Source organism: Phaenicophaeus curvirostris, chromosome 2 (genome assembly GCF_032191515.1).
Source record: "Phaenicophaeus curvirostris isolate KB17595 chromosome 2, BPBGC_Pcur_1.0, whole genome shotgun sequence".
Lineage (NCBI taxonomy): Eukaryota > Metazoa > Chordata > Aves > Cuculiformes > Cuculidae > Phaenicophaeus > Phaenicophaeus curvirostris.
In genome coordinates this window covers 64,154,936-64,175,883 of record NC_091393.1, presented here as the reverse complement: position 1 = coordinate 64,175,883, position 20,948 = coordinate 64,154,936, and the positions used below count along the sequence as shown (strand labels likewise).

General features: G+C 45.9%; 1 protein-coding gene and 1 long non-coding RNA gene across 4 annotated transcripts in view; one reads left to right on the top strand and one right to left on the bottom strand.

Moving 5' to 3' along the window:
* Positions 1-3,128: 3,128 nt before the first annotated feature.
* On the bottom strand, positions 3,129-18,683 carry LOC138718105 (uncharacterized). Its single transcript, XR_011337010.1, has 3 exons — positions 18,551-18,683; positions 4,604-4,641; positions 3,129-3,368 (listed from the first exon to the last, which is right to left on the bottom strand). It is a non-coding gene; the product is annotated as an uncharacterized lncRNA (long non-coding RNA).
* TRIM67 (tripartite motif containing 67) overlaps positions 18,177-20,948 on the top strand; it is a 35,971-nt gene continuing 33,199 nt past the window's right edge. For 2 of the 3 annotated variants that reach the window (XM_069852325.1, XM_069852323.1), the window contains exon 1: positions 18,213-19,013. In XM_069852325.1, the coding sequence (XP_069708426.1) occupies positions 18,216-19,013 (798 nt within the window). In that variant the 5' untranslated portion in view covers positions 18,213-18,215. Of the gene's footprint in view, positions 19,014-20,948 lie in introns of all 3 variants that reach the window. The other variant, XM_069852322.1, reaches the window with a different exon arrangement.

Below are 20,948 nucleotides of genomic sequence, written 5' to 3'. Positions count from 1 at the left end.
AGGAAAATAGCTTGAGCTAGCAAAGCACAGCTTCCCTTGGGCACTTTTCAGATGGCAGTGGAAGTGCAGCCTTGCAATGCCCTACTGTCTGAATTTTTGTCCTCTCAAATGACAGAAGCAGCCTAGCCTGAGCAAGGGATTATACCCCCCTGGCTCTTCCTCTCCTCCCAATTTACAGAGCTGTACAACTACATACTTTTAAACATTGCTCATATGGTAATTTTTCTCAATCATCACACATTTCTAATAGTATTTGGGGAAAAAAAACACCAACCCTCAAGTGAAAGATAAACAAGAACAAAGTAGGTTAAAAGATTACTATAAACAGTGGTATTAGTAAGTCTTGTTTTATGCTTATCAGGTAAGAACCCCACAACCATAAAAAGAAATTAGACCTTGGCAGTTTATTAAAAATCCATGATCACAACTGTTAATTTATCAAATAGAAGGAAAGGAACACTACCAAGCAAGCTAAACACATCACGTAATTCAACTCCACTGAAGTAATTAAATTCATACTGGCATACATTTGTGTTTAGCTGGCATCACTTGTTCTCCGGTGTAGAAGCAAATGGTTATATAAAAAGAGTGGAAAAATCAAGCTAAAGCCCAGTGTTGCAATGGACCTTTAGAGAAAACAAGCTACATTTTAAGACAGACTCCATTGGTTTTGAGCAAAAACTTCACCTGCAGAATTTGTTAATGTAAAATGAATTGCATACATGAATGTCAGTGGTGGTGTCATGAGTTTTAGACTTATGGGTCAGCTAGTCAGTGAGGGATGGACCCATCCATGATCTAGCTGGAAGTGCTGCTTGTTCAGTCTGCCTCGTGCTGAAAGGAGAGAGAGCTAAAGTCTGTATAGCATCCTTGCCCTAGAGTGAGCCATGGATGTACCTAAGAAACTGTCCAAATGGCTATGAGAAGACCACAGACTGTTCTCCTGTCCTTGCTCTGGTAAGACAGCAGCATTGACTGCTCTATTTTTCTTTTTGTACTTCACCCGAAGATTCTGTTCCTTTCCAGCCCACTTTCCGTATATAATTTATTGATGCCAGTGGTTGGGAAATTGCTAACTACTTTAAGCTTTTATGATTTTCAAAAAGACTACAGCCCTGTGTGCAAGGATATTCCCTTATGTGTGTCTTCTGCAATTTAAATTATGCTAGACCTAGTTTAGGATGACGGCAATATGGGCCAAAGGACTAATAAAGCTACAGAAAGTTTAGAATATCAGATACTTTGTAGTCTATGGACAAATATTAACTGTTAGGGAGCCTGGGACACCAGGGTGCTGAGATAGATTTAAACCTTTTAAATGTTACTTAGTCCTGATTGCTTATATATGCAACAGTTGGGTTAACTTAACTTTGAGTTTCTAGGCTCTAATTCCTCCCTATCTCCTTTTTTTTCTATTAAGTTTTTCAAGTTTTATGCCACTGCTCTGTGTCACCCTTGCCTCTTAACCCAGTGCTGTTTATTTCCTTCACATTTCTGAAATTCCTCTAAATGAGTAATTCTGCAACATTTTGTTGTGCTTCCTTGTTTTGAAAACATTGAATATATTTATCTGTAGCTTTTTGAAGCTTCGGTGTAATATGAAGCATCAAGGGAGCCCTTCTGGCTTTTATTTTCTCTGCAGGAGTCCATGCTTACTTTATCGTCTTTGCAGGATGTTGTGTGAACAGCAGAGTTCATGATTGACATGGGAGGCTCAAAAGGGTATCAGGTATCAGCACAGGTAGAGCCAATGCATATTTCATCACTTTGGCAGGGGGTTCTACAGCTCTTGTGATCTTTGCAGGGATCCTTATGGGAATTCAATGAGGAGAGTCTCAGGAGAGGCAGGAAGACGAGAATCATAGGGGCAGCTTAGAGGTGGTTGTGTTAGTGGTGGAAAAGAGAGATAATGACATTGAAAAAGAAGCAGTGAAATAAGAAAAAGACAAAGAGAGAAGAGCCTCTTGTGAGGTTAAGACCTTCACAGGGAAGAAAGAACAGAGTTCAAAGATCACAGGGGCTTTGGCTGGAGCAAAGATACAGGGAGGAATAAGCAAATTTGAAATGCATGTTTGGGGGATGTTGGCACAGCAGCAGGGTGAGGTGTGCAACCAATGAGATAAGAAGAAAGAAAAAGAAAAAGAAAAAGAAAAAGAAAAAGAAAAAGAAAAAGAAAGAAAGAAAGAAAGAAAGAAAGAAAGAAAGAAAGAAAGAAAGAAAGAAAGAAAGAAACAAACAAACAAACAAACAAACAAACAAACAAACAAACAAAGAGAAAGCAAGAGATGTGACAAGGGAAAAGAAAAGTTTTCTGGAAAGAGTGCCAAGAAAATAGCACCCTTAAAACAGTTACTAAAACAGTCAGCAAGACATAAGGGAGAAGCCAAAAGACAGAGAGAGGAAACCAAGAATAACTATACTTAGATGCATGCAGGGAAGAGGATGCTCCAGTTGCTCTTATTTCTCCATTCATATTTCTCTATTTGCACCTTTATGTGTAGCTTTCTCATTGTTACCCATATATATGTTACTTAAAGATGGGGTTACTCCACTTTGCACAGAGGTTACAGCCACAGCAGAATACAACTGTCAAAACCATCTGATTATTTGCAATGTGAGCAATCTGATGGGCAATAACTGATGGACATTTCTGATACCCTGGCTCTCAGTAGCTGGAGGGGTTTATTTTTTACTTCTGAATATTTCTCAAGATTTGATTTTTGACTGCTACAGAGTCAATTGTTTCATTAAGAGCTGTAGGGGGCTTACAAGCCATGTGCCTAGGTCTAATGTGCCATGGCTATGCAACATTTCCAGTGCAGACCTCCGCTGTGCTGTGTCCTAGTCAGGCAAAGACTGTGGAGCAGGTTTCAGGGAAAGATGACAATTTCTTCTCTTTCCTCAGGTCTTCGTCTGCAGAAATATGGAAGGATTGAATAGATGGGGGATGTTTTTATTTAGGGAAATACTCTCACATCTTCTGCCTCTGAGAGGAAATACATCTGGCCATGTGTTATTGTTAAACTATATATGTGCTCTCTGAAGAGTCTTGTGCACAATGTACCGTGTCTGTAAGAGGAATAAACTGGTACAAAGACAGGATCTGTAACAAGAGCTCAGCTCTTCATTAACAAGGAAGGTGCAGGTGACATTTGCTCAGGACTTTGCAGCAGCTTCTCACACAATGTTACACAGACTGAGAAAAAAACAGCCCCCAAAGAAACAGATAAAGATGCATTCCTTAGGGATTCCTGTGTGCTAAGTCTTCAGGAGCTGTGTGCAGCATTGGTAGCCAGTGTCCAGAGAGCACTAACAGTCCTCTTGCTCAAGGCGCTGCCTTCACAAATGGGCAGCCTGCCTCTATAAAACTAAGGGAGAGAGGGGGAGAGTTAAAGGCAAACCTTGACATTTGGAAACTAGTCAGCCACCCTGTCTCTCTCCTGCTTGCCTGCCTGTTTGGCAGCATAGCAGACTGGTGAAAATGTTCCCCTGATCACAGACAGTTTGGAAGCAAACTGGCAGATTTACAACTGGAGCATGTGTCAGCATTACCTTCAATCAAAATGCTTCACAAAAAGGATTCACTTGGCATAAAAAAAAATGAAAGGCTTGGCTTAACATTTTGTCCTTCTCATCCTTGTCTTGCTCTTTCCCCTGCAGCAACCTTGCATCAACCCCCGCGAGGGGTGGGCAGTTTCAAATAAGCTTCTCGCAAAGGAGCCACACTCCCCTTCCCGGACTTTTACCTGCCTCCTACCAGTTCAGTCCCATCCCACAGTTCTCCAGAGCACCCTAGTGACGTTCAGGACCAAACAATTCCAACCCCAAAATCTGTTTCATGTCCTTATATAGCCCAAACATAAAATTGAGGTTCGTTCTTCTTCAAGTTATTGCCCATCTCTATGTCAAATGCTGCCTTTGCAGAAATTCTCACTCCAGTTAAACACCTTTCCCTTCTCCCTTCCTGTGCCACTGTTTTCTCTCTGCCATTCCACATGTGGCTCAGGCTCTTATCATCAGCTCAGCCTCCTTCCTCATGAAGGTCACAAGTCCTCAGGGTGGAGGAAGCTGCTGCTGGGAGATGAAGAATTACTGAGAAGCATTGAAGCCCTTGCAAATATGAGATGGAGAGGGGTCTTCTCAGCTCTCCTCTGTGCTTCTTGTCAATCTTGCAGCTCTTGGGAGAATTTGGCAGGAGGGCTTTTTTTTTTTTTTGTCTGTTTGGTAGGCAACCAGTCAGGTAGGGCAGAGGGGTGCATAGTTACAGATTAAGAAACAAATAAATACCTGAAGTTAGCGGAATAAAGTTTCACAAAGCCAGAGAGTGATTGTGAGAGACAGGGACTTTGGGCAGCTTCTCTCTACAGTAACCTTCACCATGTTGGAAAACAGTTTCTTGCCACTGCTATAATAGAAATGTTGGGCTTTGACAAACACGCCTTTCAATTGCTTTTTTCTTCTTCCTCTAACAGAGCTGTCTTTCAATAATTCAAATAAATTTTCCTTGGGAACTGCCTTTCTGTTCTAGAATAATTAAGATCTGGATTATTCCCCGAAACTTTTAGACGGTGTGGCATCAGTCATGTCTATCAGCAAGACTTACCTCTGCTGTAGCAGCAGGAGTATTAGCTCAGCAGTGGTCTGTGAACATAAGAGAAGCGACATACACAACACTTTTTATTAGACCGAATGACAGACCTGAAGAAAGGTCTTTGTATCAGAAGTTGCCCATTTTCTCCAATAGTGTGTGCTGGTCTAATAAAAGACAAGTTCTTCCTACTACCCTTGTGTTGCTTACGTTACCTGTGCTTTGATCAGGGCCTGCAGTTTGCTTCAAACGCTTCCCCAGGACATTTGCTTGTTTTAATCACTGCTGGCTGCCTCTTCTGCTATCAAACGAGCTCCTTTTGCTAGCTTTTCATATGAGGAATGCATCACCCTGTAATCAAAGTTATGTTTAACTCATCCCTGAGCACCTAGAAAGAAACCTTGAACAGCAGTTACTGACTAAATGTAAATTCATATTTATTAACAGCTGTGAAGGCTGAGGGTATATGTATATGTATATGTATATGTATATGTATATGTATATGTATATGTATATGTATATAGTTTGTCGTGCTATATTTATATTACTGGAAAATGAAGGCAACTACTTTTTTATAGAACAGATTCAAGGCATACTATCCTTACTTCTTGGAGATGTAAAAAAAAATGCACAGGAAAAATAGTTTCAATTTCTCATGATATAATACCATTCAAGTGTCTTAGAACATCACAAACCCACACTTTAATACTTACACTGTTCTTGTGATTATCGTAATTATTAGTAACAGTCTGACAAATGGCTCGGTAAAAATATTAGAAATTTTAAACACTGAAAGAGTAAGAAGCAAGTGGAAGGCGAGTGCCTTCCTGGCCTCTGGGGTCACCTCAGCAGCTTCTTACAGAATTCCTGTAGATCTCATTCGCCCCTAATTCCCACCCATCTACTCTGGGTTGTAAGGGAGCTACAGAAAAGCAGTCTGAAATTACTCAGAGATGATCAATAGGTATGTCTTAGGTATATATACTCACACAGAACAGGCTTACATGCATGAAAAGAATCTAGTACTATTTTGAGACCCCTTTTGTCTCAAATAATGACTTCACTGATGACATCACTACATGTGGGTAATAGTACCGACTAGCCTGTATATCACCCAAGTGTTAGCTTAGAAGAGGAGGCTGAGGGGAGACCTCATTGCTCTCTACAACTACCTGAAAGGAGGTTGTGGAGAGGAAGGTGCTGGCCTCTTCTCCCAAGTGACAGGGGACAGGACAAGGGGGAATGGCCTCAAGCCCCACCAGGGGAGGTTCAGGCTGGACATTAGGAAAAAGTTTTTCACAGAAAGGGTCACTGGGCACTGGAAGAGGCTGCCCAGGGAGGTGGTTGAGTCACCTTCCCTGGAGGTGTTTAAGGCACGGGTGGATGAGGTGCTAAGGGGCATGGTTTAATGATGGATAGGAATGGTTGGACTCGATGATCCGGTGGGTCTTTTCCAACCTGGTAATTCTATGATTCTATGATCTCTTTACCTGAGCAGGGGATGTTTGTCAGTGGCAATTGCCCCTTATATTGAAACACTGGTAATTATGGCTTCTGCTGAAAAAATGGCTCTTTGACCTACCCAGCAAGCCACAAAGTGAGCCATCTGGGATTAGTGACAGTTTCTGAGAAGATAAGGAAGACCAGAGGAATGTCCTTCCACTCATAAGAGTTAATAGAGGGGACCGGTGCCATCAATTCGCCCGTGGCTGGACCAGCTCTGTGGGCTGGAGGAAGGCTGCGCAGCCATGCCGCTGCGCCTGGACGCGTGCCTGGGACAGGCATCACAGGGAACCTACAGTCTCACTGAACCCCCAGGCAAGACAGTGACAGGAGAGATGAAGGGCTTTCTTGACAGGGATGCATGGCCTATTTCAGTGTATTTATAGCACAGCTTTTCTTCGTTCTGTATCCTTGAGGGATGCAGGTCAATTAAGTCTGAATGTCAGAGCTAGCATTGCTTACAACAGTCATGGTATAAACAGACACAGCTGTCAGTAAGGCCAGAGATCTTCCATGAGGTATTCTGTTCTAAATAATCTGATGCCTAGAAGCAGGCAGGACAGTGAGCAGAGTGGGGACCTGTTGTACAGACTGGTGTTTTGCCAGAAGACTGATGCCACCATCTCTTCTGGGATTCAGAGTTTGTGCCTGCAGTGCCTCTCCAGCCCCTAGCTGGGAGTGCTGCTGTCTGCTTTTAGCAGACAAAGACCCTGAGACAGCATTTCCCTCATCGAGCTTGACTCACCTGATGGGTGGGTGTAAGGTCTAACCTCACCAGCTGCCTGGAGCAGCACAGCCAGGGTGGTGGGCAGCTGGTCCCTGTGGCCGGAGGTGCCAGTTCCACAGCAGGATGAGCCACACTCTAAGGGTGAAATAAATCCCACCATCCACCTCTTGCCTGCAGACCCGTGCTGTGCACAGATCGCAAATGGAGACTCAGTTTCACTAAATTAGAACCAACCCCACCAAACAACCCAGCAGTGTTCAAATTGGAGACACTCCAATTATTAGGAGCAAATAGAAATCACCACATTCACCCTGTGCAAAACATTTGTGTGCTGCTAAATGAGCCGCTGCAAATGTTGTAATGCTTCACTGATTTTTTTGTTACACAGGTGCTACAGTGGTGGTCTAGCAGTGAATAGGACGAACTGCATTTTCCCAGCAGAAAAATAATGAAAGCAAATGGAAAGATCTGGATGCAGAAAGGGTCTGGTGACACTGGTGGCACAGCAGGAGGGAAATGAGGAGCAAATGAAAGTTTGGCAGTCTGGAAAGGTTAGGTTGCAGGCAGAGCTCCTGGAAAGGGATCAGAGGGTCACCATCCTATTAGGAGATCAAGGAGAGGCAAGTTGTGAGGCCAAGCAGAATAATTTAAAAGAAGGCTAGTGAGAGATGAGGACAGCACAGCATACTACAAGGGCAGAGACCTGTCTGCTTTGGGATAAAGGAGTTTGGTAGGACTGTTATAATCTTAAACTTCCCATTAACTGAACAATTACAGAAGGTGCCAACACATTGAAGATATACAATTTCTCCTTGCGGTTAAAACTGGTTGAATCTTGGGGGCAATATCTCAAGTTAAAGAGAAAATAAAAAAGAATGGTTGGCCAAATCCCCACTGCTCTGCCTCTGCAGGCAGGGGAGCTGATCTCCATTCACTGTCATCAGGCAAGGGAGCACTTTTGCAGAAACATGAGTGCTGTTTCCTGTGAGCATCACTTCTGCTTGGAGCTGCCTTCATAGAAATCCATGTGCGCTCATCCATGGGAATAAAGCCTTGTGTGCTCTGATACGTTGCATATACAGCTGTCTACAGAACTAAGGGAATTATTTTAGTTCCTCCACCTGCCTTAACCTATTTTGCCTCTTCTTCAGATTCTCCTTAGCACTTTTCCCCATGTGTTTTGTTGCACACCTATTTTGTAGTGTTCCCTCAGTATCCATTCTTGGTTGTGGTCAAAGACAAAGTGGAGAAGGTTCATCACCAGGCTGATGTGATATGGCCTTTTTTTATGTTCTTCCTTGGGTAATGGCTTGCTAAAAAATGATTTAGTAAAAGGACAAATTAAACAATCAGCTGGAGTTCTTTTTTCCTTGGGTAACATAAGAGCATGTATGCTACATTTCTTTTGAATTAAGGCTATAATCATATACACATTGCTGAAACTTTTATGTTTCATAAACTGGCCTTATTATTTTCTGCGTATTTTTCTTTTGTGTGTGGAGGTTTTTCTTTCTATTAAATTGCATATCCATGGAGGACTTGGGGGCACTCAGCCAGTCAATCCAATTTGGAGTTGGATGGTGCTTGCAGTGGGCTAAGTCCCTTATCTGTCCCCTTCAGCTGTTTTACTTCTCTGCTATTGATGGAAACATAAAATTAAAAGTGGAATCAACTCAGAGGCAAGAGCACAGCAAGAGACTTAGCAGGGAAAAGTTGAGGGGGGAGATTCTGACTAATCTTTCTGCAGCTGGGGTAATGTGCTGACAGATTTGATCTTAAATATGCATGCAGTAGTTTGGGTATTTGACAAATAATACCATTTCATTCATCTTTGTGTATATCAAAGCAAGTATAAGAAGAAAATTGAAATCAGATTGGTAATGGTTGGGGTTTTTTTTTGCAAAGTGGAATTTATGGAATTCTAGTTTCCAAAGCGCTGCGTACTGGGAAATGATGAAGCTAAAGGAGTGAATAGGAGTCCTGAATGTGGATTAGCCATTCCTGCAGGATGGTAGCAGAAGCATAACGAGCAACTAGCCACTGTATATACTTGATTCTGTGCATACTTTGTTATGTACACGCAATGGTGAAAAAAGCAGCTCAAGCTATTGAAAACAGTGGTTACAATGGTGCGAGGTGAACGTAGATTAAGAACTCGAATCTGATGGGCCAGACTGTCTGGTGTGCTCTATAGGATTTGTAGTCGTGTTTGTACCTTCTGACTCTGGATCAGAAGGGCCTTGCATTTCTTCTGGTTTAGTACTTTGCAGTTCGCTAAATGGTGACACTTCCTATGTGCCTCAATCACCTAGATTGCTAGGGGTACACAGGATTCCAGTGATGCTGCTTTCTTCATGCAAACGTCTCTGTTATAGAGTTCAGGGGCTAGCATTAGAAAATGCAACTGACGCATAAGGTCTCTTTATGCGAGGGGTTTTGCCCAGGGATGACCCTACACCTCTGGTATCACAGCAAAGTGAAAAAGAAAACCTCATGGTCAGCGTTGTACCCCATTGCTGGCTGCTCCTTCCTCTGCAGTGAAGGTAGGAAAAGGGCAATCCTTTAGTGCCTGAGGGACAAGCAGGCAAATCTTCCTTATCTTCAGTGATGGTTTCTTACCATAGCCAGTACAGAGGATTGATGGGATTACCCACACCTCTCTGTGTAGGAATCGTGTTCTCCAGATTGTTTCCCTCTTGTCCATGGAGGAGACAAAGCACAGCTGGAGCTGGGCTTGGTGTGGGGTGGGGAAAAAGCAGCATATTAGAAGGAGGTGTCTGTCAGTGTGATGAGTGATAGGAGAAGGGCAGAAAGGCTGCAATACCTGTCAGGAGGGGAGGGTCTTTATCTGCAACAAGGACAGAGTGTCCCAAGTGACAGGGGACAGGACAAGAGGGAATGGCCTCAAGCTCCACCAGGGGAAGTTTAGGCTGATCATTAGGAAAAAAATTTTCACAGAAAGGGTCATTGGGCACTGGAACAGGCTGCCCAGGGAGGTGGTTGATTCACCTTCCTGGAGGTGTTTAAGGCATGGGTGGACGAGGCACTGAGGGGCATGGTTTAGTGTTTGATAGGAATGGTTGGACTCGATGATCCAGCTGGTCTCTTCCAACCTGGTGATTCTATGATTCTATGAAGAGTAACAAGGGAAAGCAGCATAAGGGGAGGGAAGCAACATCTCTGTGCCTATTTAATTGTATTAAAAGATACTATCATAGATGAAAGGAAAATGTAGCAAAAGGAAAGAGAGAATAAAGGCACAAATAAGTTGTTTTTCAAATCAGAAAATGTAATGCTAAACAAAGCAATAATAAATATTGATGGTGCAGGTGTGATTGATTTGGCTGATATCTGTTTCCTCCCTCTTACTGGGCGGCTCAATGGGCTGCTGAAGAGAGTGGTGTTGTATTGATGGGAAAAGTATATAAAGCCTAGCATCTTATGAACTTGCCTCCCCAGTTGATTGGTGCTGATGTCTCAGGCCATGGACATTGCTTTTAGCATTTGGTACAAATTCTTAGTGGTGCTGCAAGGGCCCACTCCTTCCCACCCCTATCCTTGTGCAGGCATGAGCATCTCTGAATGGAAATGTCAACGCTGAAAAAGAAACATTGGGGCTGGATCAATTCTTGTGTCTGTGTTAAAGCTACCATGAGCACAGAAGAGGTGATAAGAATGGGCATCGAGGCATGGTGACAGAAAGGACCTCCCTTTACAGTGGTGACAGCGATTTTATGCCGGGTTACAGTGCCCACCTAATTGCGAACTGGCAGTGCACAAGTCTCCTTGATTCTCTGGTGTGTAGCAACGTAGGAGTTCTTGTTTACTTAACAGAAATGAAGCTGAAAAGAGAGATGGAAGCCCATAGCAGCCCTCATTTCTGCAGCCCATCCATCTGGGTCTTACTCACAATTATCATCTCCTACATTTCTCCTCAGTGTTTTCTTGGCTTCTACTCCTTTTTTCTCCATGCAGCTTTCAAACTTCCCACTGATTTTCAATGCTCCTGGATGACACTGCAATAAATAGAGGAGGCTTTGGTCATACCCTCTATAACTCCATGTAAATTTTGTCCCAGTAGCTACAGTCAAGGCAGGTTTCACAGGTGTCTTAGTCTTTTGAGTATGCATTCAGGGCACGGTTTCTGGAGACCCTGTGGGAGGATCTGATCTTGGGCCACCTAGAGAATAGAATAGCAAAGCCCATCTCTCAGGGTATTTATAGAACCTTTATGAGTCAGGGAAATTTCCTCACCAGCTGTCTTTTGCTTAGCAATGACAACACTTTTTATCTTTTCTTCTGTATAGCAAAGCTGTAGAAAAGCTACTAGGGCCTCCTGTCTAGATAAAAACCCTTTCTCACTGAGTCACAAATGGATCAGCTCCTTAGTCCACTTCACAGAATATTCCCTGCCCTTTCAGGAACAAAAATTCACTACCTCCTTTATGTAAAGTACTTTCTTTACATGTGGAGAGGTTGCCACATGGTGGCAATTTACCTCCACTTTACAATTGTATATACAAGTACCTAGCCCTTCTTTCAGCCAGCCTTGTGATCTTAGGAAATGATAGCACCTCAGTGTTAAGATAACTTGCTCTTTCTCTGATTGTCAGGGTTGTTTGTCCCTCTCCTCTATTCCCTCTCTGCCCTCAGTCTTTAGGATGCCAGTACTTTTTCCTACCTCCTTCCAATCTTACTGCAACGGGAACCCTGGGACAAGTTTGGATTTTATATAATCCTTGGCTAGTGTCTTAAAAAGCCAGATAAGCTTCTTTCCCTTATAGGCATGAGCAGGGAACTGAGGCAGGATGGGAAGAGAGGGTTAAGACAAACTGCAAGTCTGTGCTCAGGACAGCTTCCTACAATCCTCTCTTCAAGAGGGCATGGGGAACAAAATAAGGAGCCATAACCTGATCTGTGCCATGATACCTATTGAAACCAAGTCAGGTGTGTGAGAAGTTCACACACTTACTTTAAAAAAAAGGCAGCAAATGCAACAAGAGCTCTCTACAATAATCATATTGTGAAGATGTTGACCATGATCCAGGTGTCAATGGTGTTCTGAAATGTGTTCAAAGCAAGGCACAATTTCCTGCTCTACTTTACATGCAGCTGCTCAAGGTCCAGTCTTTTCACCTTTCAAAAGAACAAGCACTCTTCTGACAACGCTGCCTGCAAGTTGAACTGTAGCAGCGAAGAAAAGATATCACTCCACTGCCGGAACAGCAACAAAGAGAGGGCTCCTCGCACAGCAGAAAAGGCAAGATGTCTCTAGAGTAATTCCAGAGACTTGCCGTCTGAGGTATTTGTAGACATCACAGAAATATGAGATCCTGTTTTTCAAGAGCCCTGATTGTAGGTTAGTGCCTTTTGTGTTTTCTTTGTGTTTTCTTTTCAGTTCAAATATGTTAAGAATTATTGAAACCAACCTCTTCAGTGTCAACCTACCACTTCTGTTGGCATGTATGTTTAAAGCAGTATTTTCCTCTGAATCAAATTTCATTCTTAGATTGCTGGAGTAGATTTAGAAGTACGAGTATTCATCAAGCAATGTTTAGGGTGAAGCATTATTTTTTGCTGTTTAACCATTGTAACAAGCACATACTCAGCAGACAGTCTGACTAAAATCCCATTGTTTAGAATTGTCCTCAGTTGTAAATTATATTTTTATGGTGGATTTACTCCTCTGATGGAGAAAATTCAATATGTAGCTGCATTTCTATTACAGATACGGTCTTCTGCTAGTCAACAGATAAGCTTTTTATCAGCAGCCGTGCTTCTGGGATACTCTTCTGGGCTCCTGCCAAGCTCTGCCTGAGTTCCTTTCATGAAGAGATCAATGTGCAAACATTTGAAAAGCCTAAATAACATAATAGCTACTTGAATGCATGCTCAAAAGAAATCCCAGAACCAAACAGATTTCAAAACTGTTACATCTACATAATGTACCTAATGCAAATCTACAAAAGCAAGGAAAGATGGGAAAAAGATATCTCATAGCTTCCACTTCCAAAGCTGCCCTGCCCCACAGACAAGGAGCTTTTCCTCTAAGCCACAGTGGAAGCCAACCCTCTCATACATCTTTGCCACATCACCCCTCAAACAGGATATGCAACACAGATCGAGCTGATAAAGCTGGGAAGAAGATTCTGGGTAAAGAACATGATGAAGAGGTGAGATTACACTGTGGTGTGTTGTTTCTTTTGCATAAGAGCAATGCCAAGGTGTAAGTGGGAGGTATGTATCAAAACACATAGCTACTGGTTAGTACTCCAGCTTAAAAGTCAGAGATGACCAGCAGCTGTAGATGCATTGTCCACGGTGGTTGCTGAGGGCATCCAAAACCATGCTGTCCTGGTTTTGACCAGGGTAGAGTTAACTTTCTACCAAGTAGCTGCTGCATTTTGGATTTAGTTTGAGAGCAATGCTGATAACACATGTTGTTGTTAGGTAATGTTTATGTCTGGCTGGGACAGAATTAATTTTCTTCCCAGCAGCTGCTGTTTCTCTAGATTTTAGTATGAGAATAATGCTGAAAAATATCAATGTTTATAGCTGTTGCGAAGAGATCAAGGATCTTTTCAGCTTCCTGTGTTTTGCAGGTGCAGGTGTGCACAAGAAGCTGGGAGGGGACACAGTCAGGACAGCTGACCCAAACTGGCCAAAGAAAGTATTTGACACCATAAACATCACACTCAGTATGAAGTGAGAATTTTTCCAAAGGCAGCAATCTCTTCTGCCTGCTCTGAGTGGTCCCTTTCTCTCAGCCCCCCTGCTCTCTATGTCCTGCTTTCAGCGCTCTGCATTTTGTTCCAGGTCCGGAGATCTCTGCATCTGCTGTGACCTTTGTGTTTGCTGGAACTGGTGGGCGCCACAATCATAGAATCATAGAATCACCAGGTTGGAAAAGACCCATCGGATCATCGAGTCCAACCATTTAAAAAAATATTCACTGTGGAATAGGCTGAGTAGCGTTTCGTATATTTAATTACATTAGAAGTGGTAGCAGCATCATTTTTCTTTCTTTTTTATTGTTTTATTAAAACTGTTCTTTATTTCAACCCATGAGTTTTCCTTTCCTTTTCTGAGTCTTGCTGCATCCCACTGGGTGAGTGGGGTGATAGAGTTGCTGTATACTGCTCAGCTACTGGCCAAGGGCTAAACTGTGACATGTGCATTTATAGCTAGGCAGCAAGACTCTTCACCTTAAACTGCCACACAAGCTGCTGGCATTAGCCCAGGTGCTTCTCTGCTCTCATGAACTCTCTCTCTGTCCTCTTTTTTTGGCAATGGAATAAGCACTTGTGGAGATAAGATCTGTTTTTTTCTGTTGACCTTCAAACAAAAGGATCTGTGCTTGCAGTGATGCCCGTTTGTGGGCGTGATGCTGGAATACTGAAATCAAAATGTTCCCCATGGGGAAACAGCAGTGGTAAAAGAAGAAAACTGAAGAAAGTGAAGTAACCTTGGTGGACAGCTAGTGCCGGAAAAAAACCTGAGAAATTTAATTGGAAAGTGTCTAATATGTGAGGTCACTATAAAATATAAAACGATACATGAAAAGGAATGGGAAAACAACAACAACAAAAAGAACAACAAACAGAAGGAGAAGGAAGAAGCAATAAAACAAGAGAGGCAAAAAGATGAATCAAATCTCTCTCCTTACTGAGGGGTTGTACTGCAATCTGCCTTATCTTATTTTATATAAATTTATAAATAAAACTCATTAACATTTTTTCCTGTTAGGGGGATATAAAAGATGCTAATAAGTTCTTACAGAGGGTAAATAGTTTAAGGGGATGATACTAGTGATACTGAAGTATTAAAATAAAGATCAAAGTCAGGACTGCCAGAATAGGGTTTCTAGGTTATCCATATACTGTTAGAGCTCTAACAGATTAAAGGCTCATTTGAACATAAAGATGAGAAATCATAGGGTTCATCTCCATTATAAAAATGGCTTGATTACAAAACACAGTAAAGGCCCAATTCTATCAGGCTTAGACCGAACAGTGCTTTATGAATAACTCTATTAAAATTAGTGGGATTGACTCAGTATGATCTGTCCTTTAGCAAGAGTAAGGGTGTCCAAAGTCCATCTGGGGGCTTTACAGGGATCACTTGAGCTCAGTCGCATTTTTCAGTACTTAATTAGTTTCCTTTCTGCCCTCTGGAGCAGTAAGGATGACAGCAGTGTTTCATCTGTTCATCTCTCTCATCAATAGTGCACTTACAGTTATCCAGATAAACATTTGTCGTAAAGGGGAAAATCTGTGCTGTGCAACCTAAACCCATCGGAACATTGAGTATTACTACTCTAGGTGCTAGTTCCACTTGCAGTCGCTGGTGCCATAGGGAGGAAGGTTTCTGCATTCAAACTCTACAATTCCTTGGAAACAAGAGCTGTAGTGGGATCAGAAGGATAGGTAAATGGGTGAACTAGACCACCTAGCTTTCCTTGCTCTCAAAGCCATGTCTCTCCTGGGTATAAACATTTGAGATGAACTTATAAAGTAGACAACAAAAGATCCTAAATGAAGTAAAAGTCACACCACACAACAGAGAAGAACACATCTCCATTTAAAATGTCATCTGTTATGGAAATATGCTCTCAGGGCAGATCAAGTTTGTGGAGAGAAGTAAAGTTCAGTTTGAAAGAGTGTGGTTGTCCTTCAGATATGGTTTCTTTCTTGACACTTCCCTCTGTAATTAAACACAAACAATTCTAGGATATTACATAAACTCTAAGTAGCGTTCAAAATGAAAATGTGAAATGCAGTGTATTAGAATTCTGGAAGTTGTAAACCCTGGCTAAGAATCAGCTGTCAAATGGAGCTGGTCAGGCTTCGTCTTCATACCTTTGCATCTGTATTGCTTCCTGGCTGATGCATCTATTTTTGCTCAGATGTCTCAGGCCTGATGCTACCATTACACACGTTATGATCACTGGCACCTTATGCACAAGATGGGTAAAAGAGAAGGCACAAGTTCAGGGAAAAGCTACTATGCCTCCCTAATTACCCTCAGGATTATAGCTTCCAACACAGCCTTGAAATTTGTGACTTGGATTCACCTCTAAGTCTACAAGAAATGTTTAGCATTCATCCACTCCCACTGCTGACAGACGGCAGAAGAGAGAACAGAGACTACAAAGATAACAGCATTTCACCCACAGCTTTTTCTTGCCATGTAGTAGCATAAGGTAGCTGTGAAATCAATGGTGTTTCAGAACATTTCTTGCACTGCTGAGGTTTCTGACTGGAGGTAGCCCAAACACACAGTCAGTCTATAAACTGTCGATTTTGGCATAGAGGTCAAAGGAAAGAAAAAGGTACCAAGCCAGAAGACAGGCAGGTTTATGTGGGTCAGGGCTATTTCTTTTATGTGCCAAGAGACAAATCTGCCCCTTTCCACCTTGAACTGGGGACCTACAAAGCTTTAAATCCCTTGGTACCTTCACCCCCCTCAGCTTGTCATGACAGTGGCTAGGCAAGATACAAGAAGGAAAACTGCAGAGAGGGAAGACTGAAAAAAATGGAAGCTTTAATATATTTCTATTCTCTGTTCCCATTTCTTCTCTTCCATGCATCAAAAGTTTTAATAATGTGGCAAAAGCAAAACCTGAAACTAGAAAATCCTTTCCTATCCAGTGTCACAAAATGTTCATCATGCATTAGGAAACATTATTATGAGAAGGGATGCATGTAATATATTCTCTCTCTTCATTTTTCCAGTTGACACCAGTTAGTCCTACGTTTGTTAAACAGCTGAAACAACCAGCTCGCATTTTAAAGCAAACAAAAATTTGGATCTGCTTATGGAACTGAAGTCATAATACAGAAGTGGCTTTTAAACAAGACAGATGAATGAGGAAAAAAAGCCAGTGAAATCACTCTTATATATCTCTTCACTATCAAAATAAGCCACTGCTACATCCACACTAAGCATGTGTAGAGTAAACAAAACAGATGGGGGATTTCCCACTGCTGGTTTCTTTCTTCTAAGGATGGTTATTTTCAGTTCATAAACTCCGAGCTGTCATCCCTGATTTATCTTCACAGTGAATTTGTGTTGGGCTTACATGGCTACAAGCTCTAGCGATGCGGCACGTCTCCCTGCTCGCTACACTTCCCTCCCTTCCAGCACCAGCATTTGTAAACGGGGTCCTGGCTTCTGTCTTTTAACTCTTTTTTCATTCTTCCCTCTAACAGTGCCTGACATTTTGTGCATCTCGGTTATGCCACTGGGGCCCGGAGCAACCTGATCTAGCTGACGATGTCCCTGCTCACTGCAGGGGGTCCAGACCAGATGACCTGTAAAGGTTCCTTCCAAACCAAACCATTCTATGATTCCGTGATCGTATATAATCATAGAACCACGGAATCACTAGGTTGGAAGGGACCTTTGAGATCACCAAACCCTAGCATACCTGTTCACTACTAAATCATATGGATTTCATATGCAGCAGCTGAGAGAGCTGGGGTTGTTTAGCCTGGAGAAGAGGTGGCTGAGGGGAGACCTCATTGCTCTCTATAACTACCTGAAAGGAGGTTGTAGAGAGGAGGATGCTGGCCTCTTCTCCCAAGTGACAGGGGACAGGACAAGAGGGAATGGCCTCAAGCTCCGCCAGGGGAGGTTTAGGCTGGACATTAGGAAAAAATTCTTCACAGAAAGGGTCATTGGGCACTGGAACAGGCTGCCCAGGGAGGTGGTTGAATCGCCTTCCCTGGAGGTGTTTAAGGCACGGGTGGACGAGGTGCTGAGGGGCATGGTTTAGTGTTTGATAGGAACGGTTGGACTCGATGATCCGGTGGGTCTCTTCCAACCTGGTTATTCTATGATTCTATGATATCCCTAAGCGCTTTGCCTATGCATTTTTTGAACACCTCCAGGGATGGTGACTCAACCCCCTCCCTGGGCAGCATCTGCCAGTGCCCGACAACCCTTTCGGTGAAGATATTTTTCCTGACGTCCAATCTGCTTCTACGCTCCAGCACCGTGAGATTCACATGAAGGAATTAGTTTGCTGGCAAGCGTCCTCCTTTCTCCTTTCCTCTGGGAGGGGAGAGAGGGCTACTAGGGATAGGGAAACCGCGCCTGCCTTCGATCCGCTCCCCAAACAATGGCTCTGCTCGAACAGCCGAGGACGCCGCCGTACGGAGCCCCCTTCACGACGCTCTCTCGCCGCTCGCCGCCGTAGGCCGGGCCGCTCGCCCATTCGCTGGGAAGGGCTCCTCCCGCCCCCGCCCCTCCCGGGTCCCCGGGGCGGCCCCGCCGCGCCGCGGAGCTGTCCGCCCGCGGGGTGCTGAACGGCGGGCGCCGCGCGGGGAAGGGGTCGCGCCGCGGGCGGCCCCGCCTGACCCCGCCGGGCGCCCCGCGCGCGGAGTCGCCGCCGCCATGGAAGAGGAGCTGAAGTGCCCGGTGTGCGGGTCGCTGTTCCGCGAGCCCATCATCCTGCCCTGCTCGCACAACGTCTGCCTGCCCTGCGCCCGCACCATCGCCGTGCAGACCCCCGACGGCGAGCGGCACCTCCCGCCCGGCCTCCAGCCTCCCGAGTGCGCGGCGGGGGGAGGCGGCGGCGGGGACCACGCGGACAAGCTGAGCCTGCACAGCGAGACCGACAGCGGCTACGGCTCCTACGCGCCCAGCCTCAAGTCCCCGAACGGCGTGCGGGTGCTGCCGCTGGCGCCCCCGGGAGCGGCTCCGCGGGGCCCCGCCGGCTCCTCGCTCACCTGCCCGCAGTGCCACCGGAGCGCCTCCCTGGACCAGCGCGGGCTCCGCGGCTTCCCCCGCAACCGGCTGCTGGAGACCATCGTGCAGCGCTACCGGCAGGGCCGCGCGGCCGCCGCCGCCGCCAAGTGCCAGCTGTGCGACCGCAGCCCCCCCGAGCCGGCGGCCGCGCTGTGCGAGCAGTGCCAGGTGCTGTACTGCGCCTCCTGCCAGCGCCGCTGCCACCCGGCCCGCGGGCCCTTCGCCAAGCACCGCCTGCTGCCGCCGCCCGGGGCGCCCCCCGAACACGAAGGGACGGCGGCGGCCGGCGGCCGCAGGGCCCCCGCCTGCGCCGAGCACGACCCGGAATGCTACAGCATGTACTGCGGGACCTGCCGCGGGCCCGTCTGCGCCCGCTGCCTGGAGGAGGGCAGGCACGGCCAGCACGACATCAAGGCGCTGGGCGCCGTCTGGAAGCAGCACAAGGTGAGTCCCCGCGCTCGGACGATGCCCGGCGCTCAGGTGATGCTCGGTGCTCAGGTGATGCTCGGCACCGGCGTGATGCCCGGCGCTCAGGTGATGCCCGGCGCTCAGGTGATGCTCGGTGCTCAGGTGTTGGTCGGTGCTCAGGTGTTGCTCGGCACCGGGGTGATGCTCGGCACCGGGGTGATGCTTAGCGCTGGGGTGATGCTCAGTGCCCAGGTGACGATCAACACTCAGGCAATGCTCTGCACTGGGGCAATGCTTAGCACTGGGGCGATGCTTGGTGCTCCGGTGACGCCTGGTGCTCAGGCGATGCTTGAGGCTGAGGCAATGCTTGGCACTCAGATGATGCTTGATACTCAGGTGCTGTTCAGCGCTGGGGTGATGCTCGCCACTGGGGCAATGCTCAGCGCTCAGGTGATGCTCAGCACTCAGGTGATGCTCTGTGCTGGGGCAATGCTTGGCGCTTGGGCAATGCTTGGTGCACCAGGGTGATGCTCGGCACCGGGGTGATGCTCAGTGCTCAGGTGGTGATCAACACTCAGGCAATGCTCTGCACTGGGGCAATGCTTGGCACTGGGGCGATGCTTGGTGCTCCGGTGATGCCTGGTGCTCAGGCGATGCTTGAGGCTGAGGCAATGCTTGGCACTGGGGCGATGCTTGGTGCTGGGGCAATGCTCAGCACTCAGATGATGCTTGATACTCAGGTGCTGTTCAGCGCTGGGGCGATGCTCGGTGCTGGGGCGATGCTCGGTGCTCAGGTGATGCTCGGCGCTCAGGTGATGCTCAGTGCTCAGTTGATGCTCTGCACTCAGGTTATGCTCTGTGCTGGGGCAATGCTTGGCACTTGGGCAATGCTTGGTGCACCAGGGTGATGCTAGGCACTCAGGTGATGCTCAGCATTGGGGTGATGCTCAGTGCTCAGGTGGTGATCAACGCTCAGGCAATGCTCTGCACTGGAGCGATGCTTGGCATTGTGGCGATGCTTGGCACTGGGGCAATTCTTGGCACTCTGGTGATGTTTGGCACTCAAGCGATGCTTGAGGCTGGGGCAATGCTTGGCACTGGGGCGATGCTTGGTGCTGGGGCAATGCTTGGTGCTCAGATGATGTTTGATGCTCAAGTGATGCTCAGTGCTGGGATGATGCTCAGCGCTCAGGTGATGATCAACGCTCAGGCAATGCTCTGCGCTTAGTCAATGCTTGGTGGTCAGGTGGTGCTTGATGCTCAGGTGATGCTCGGGACTGGGGCAATGCTTGGCACTGGGATTCGTTCATCCCAACACACTGACCTCAGGCTGGAGTTTGTGGGACTTGAAGCCACTTGATGTTCATCATCCTCCCAGACTTTTTCTCCCTTGGCAAGGTGCTCTTGGGTCTCTAGTACTTCCTGACTGCTCAGCAACCTTGCAGCCTCTGCTCAGGGTTAGAAAACCCAGACTCTGTCCCATGCTGGCCTCACCTATCTCAGCCAGCAAATCTCAGGCTCAAACAAGTGTCATGCAGACACCTGGCTTTGAATTGGAGAGGGGGAGATTTAGACTAGACATTAGGAAGAAATTCTTCATGATGAGCCCAGTCAGGCACTGGCACAGGTTGCCCAGGGAAGCTGTGGCTGCCCCATCCCTGGATGGGACCTTGGGCAGCCTGGGCTGGTGGGAGGTGTCGCTGCCCATGGCAGCGGGGTTGGAACTGGATGATCTTTAAGGCCCTTTCCAGCACAAACCATTCCATGATTCTATGATTCTGTAATTGCTGAGTCTACCTCACTAACTTGCTTGCCTTCCATGTGGTCTTTGGCCATCCTATCCTCTTGCGAGTGGCAGCAGCTGCCTGTAAGGAGTCAGGATGGTCATCCCTTCCTTTCACTGTCTCCCTTTCACCTGGGATTCAGTGGGAACTGTTATGGCTGTTTCCCACCATGTGTTCATGAGGGAGA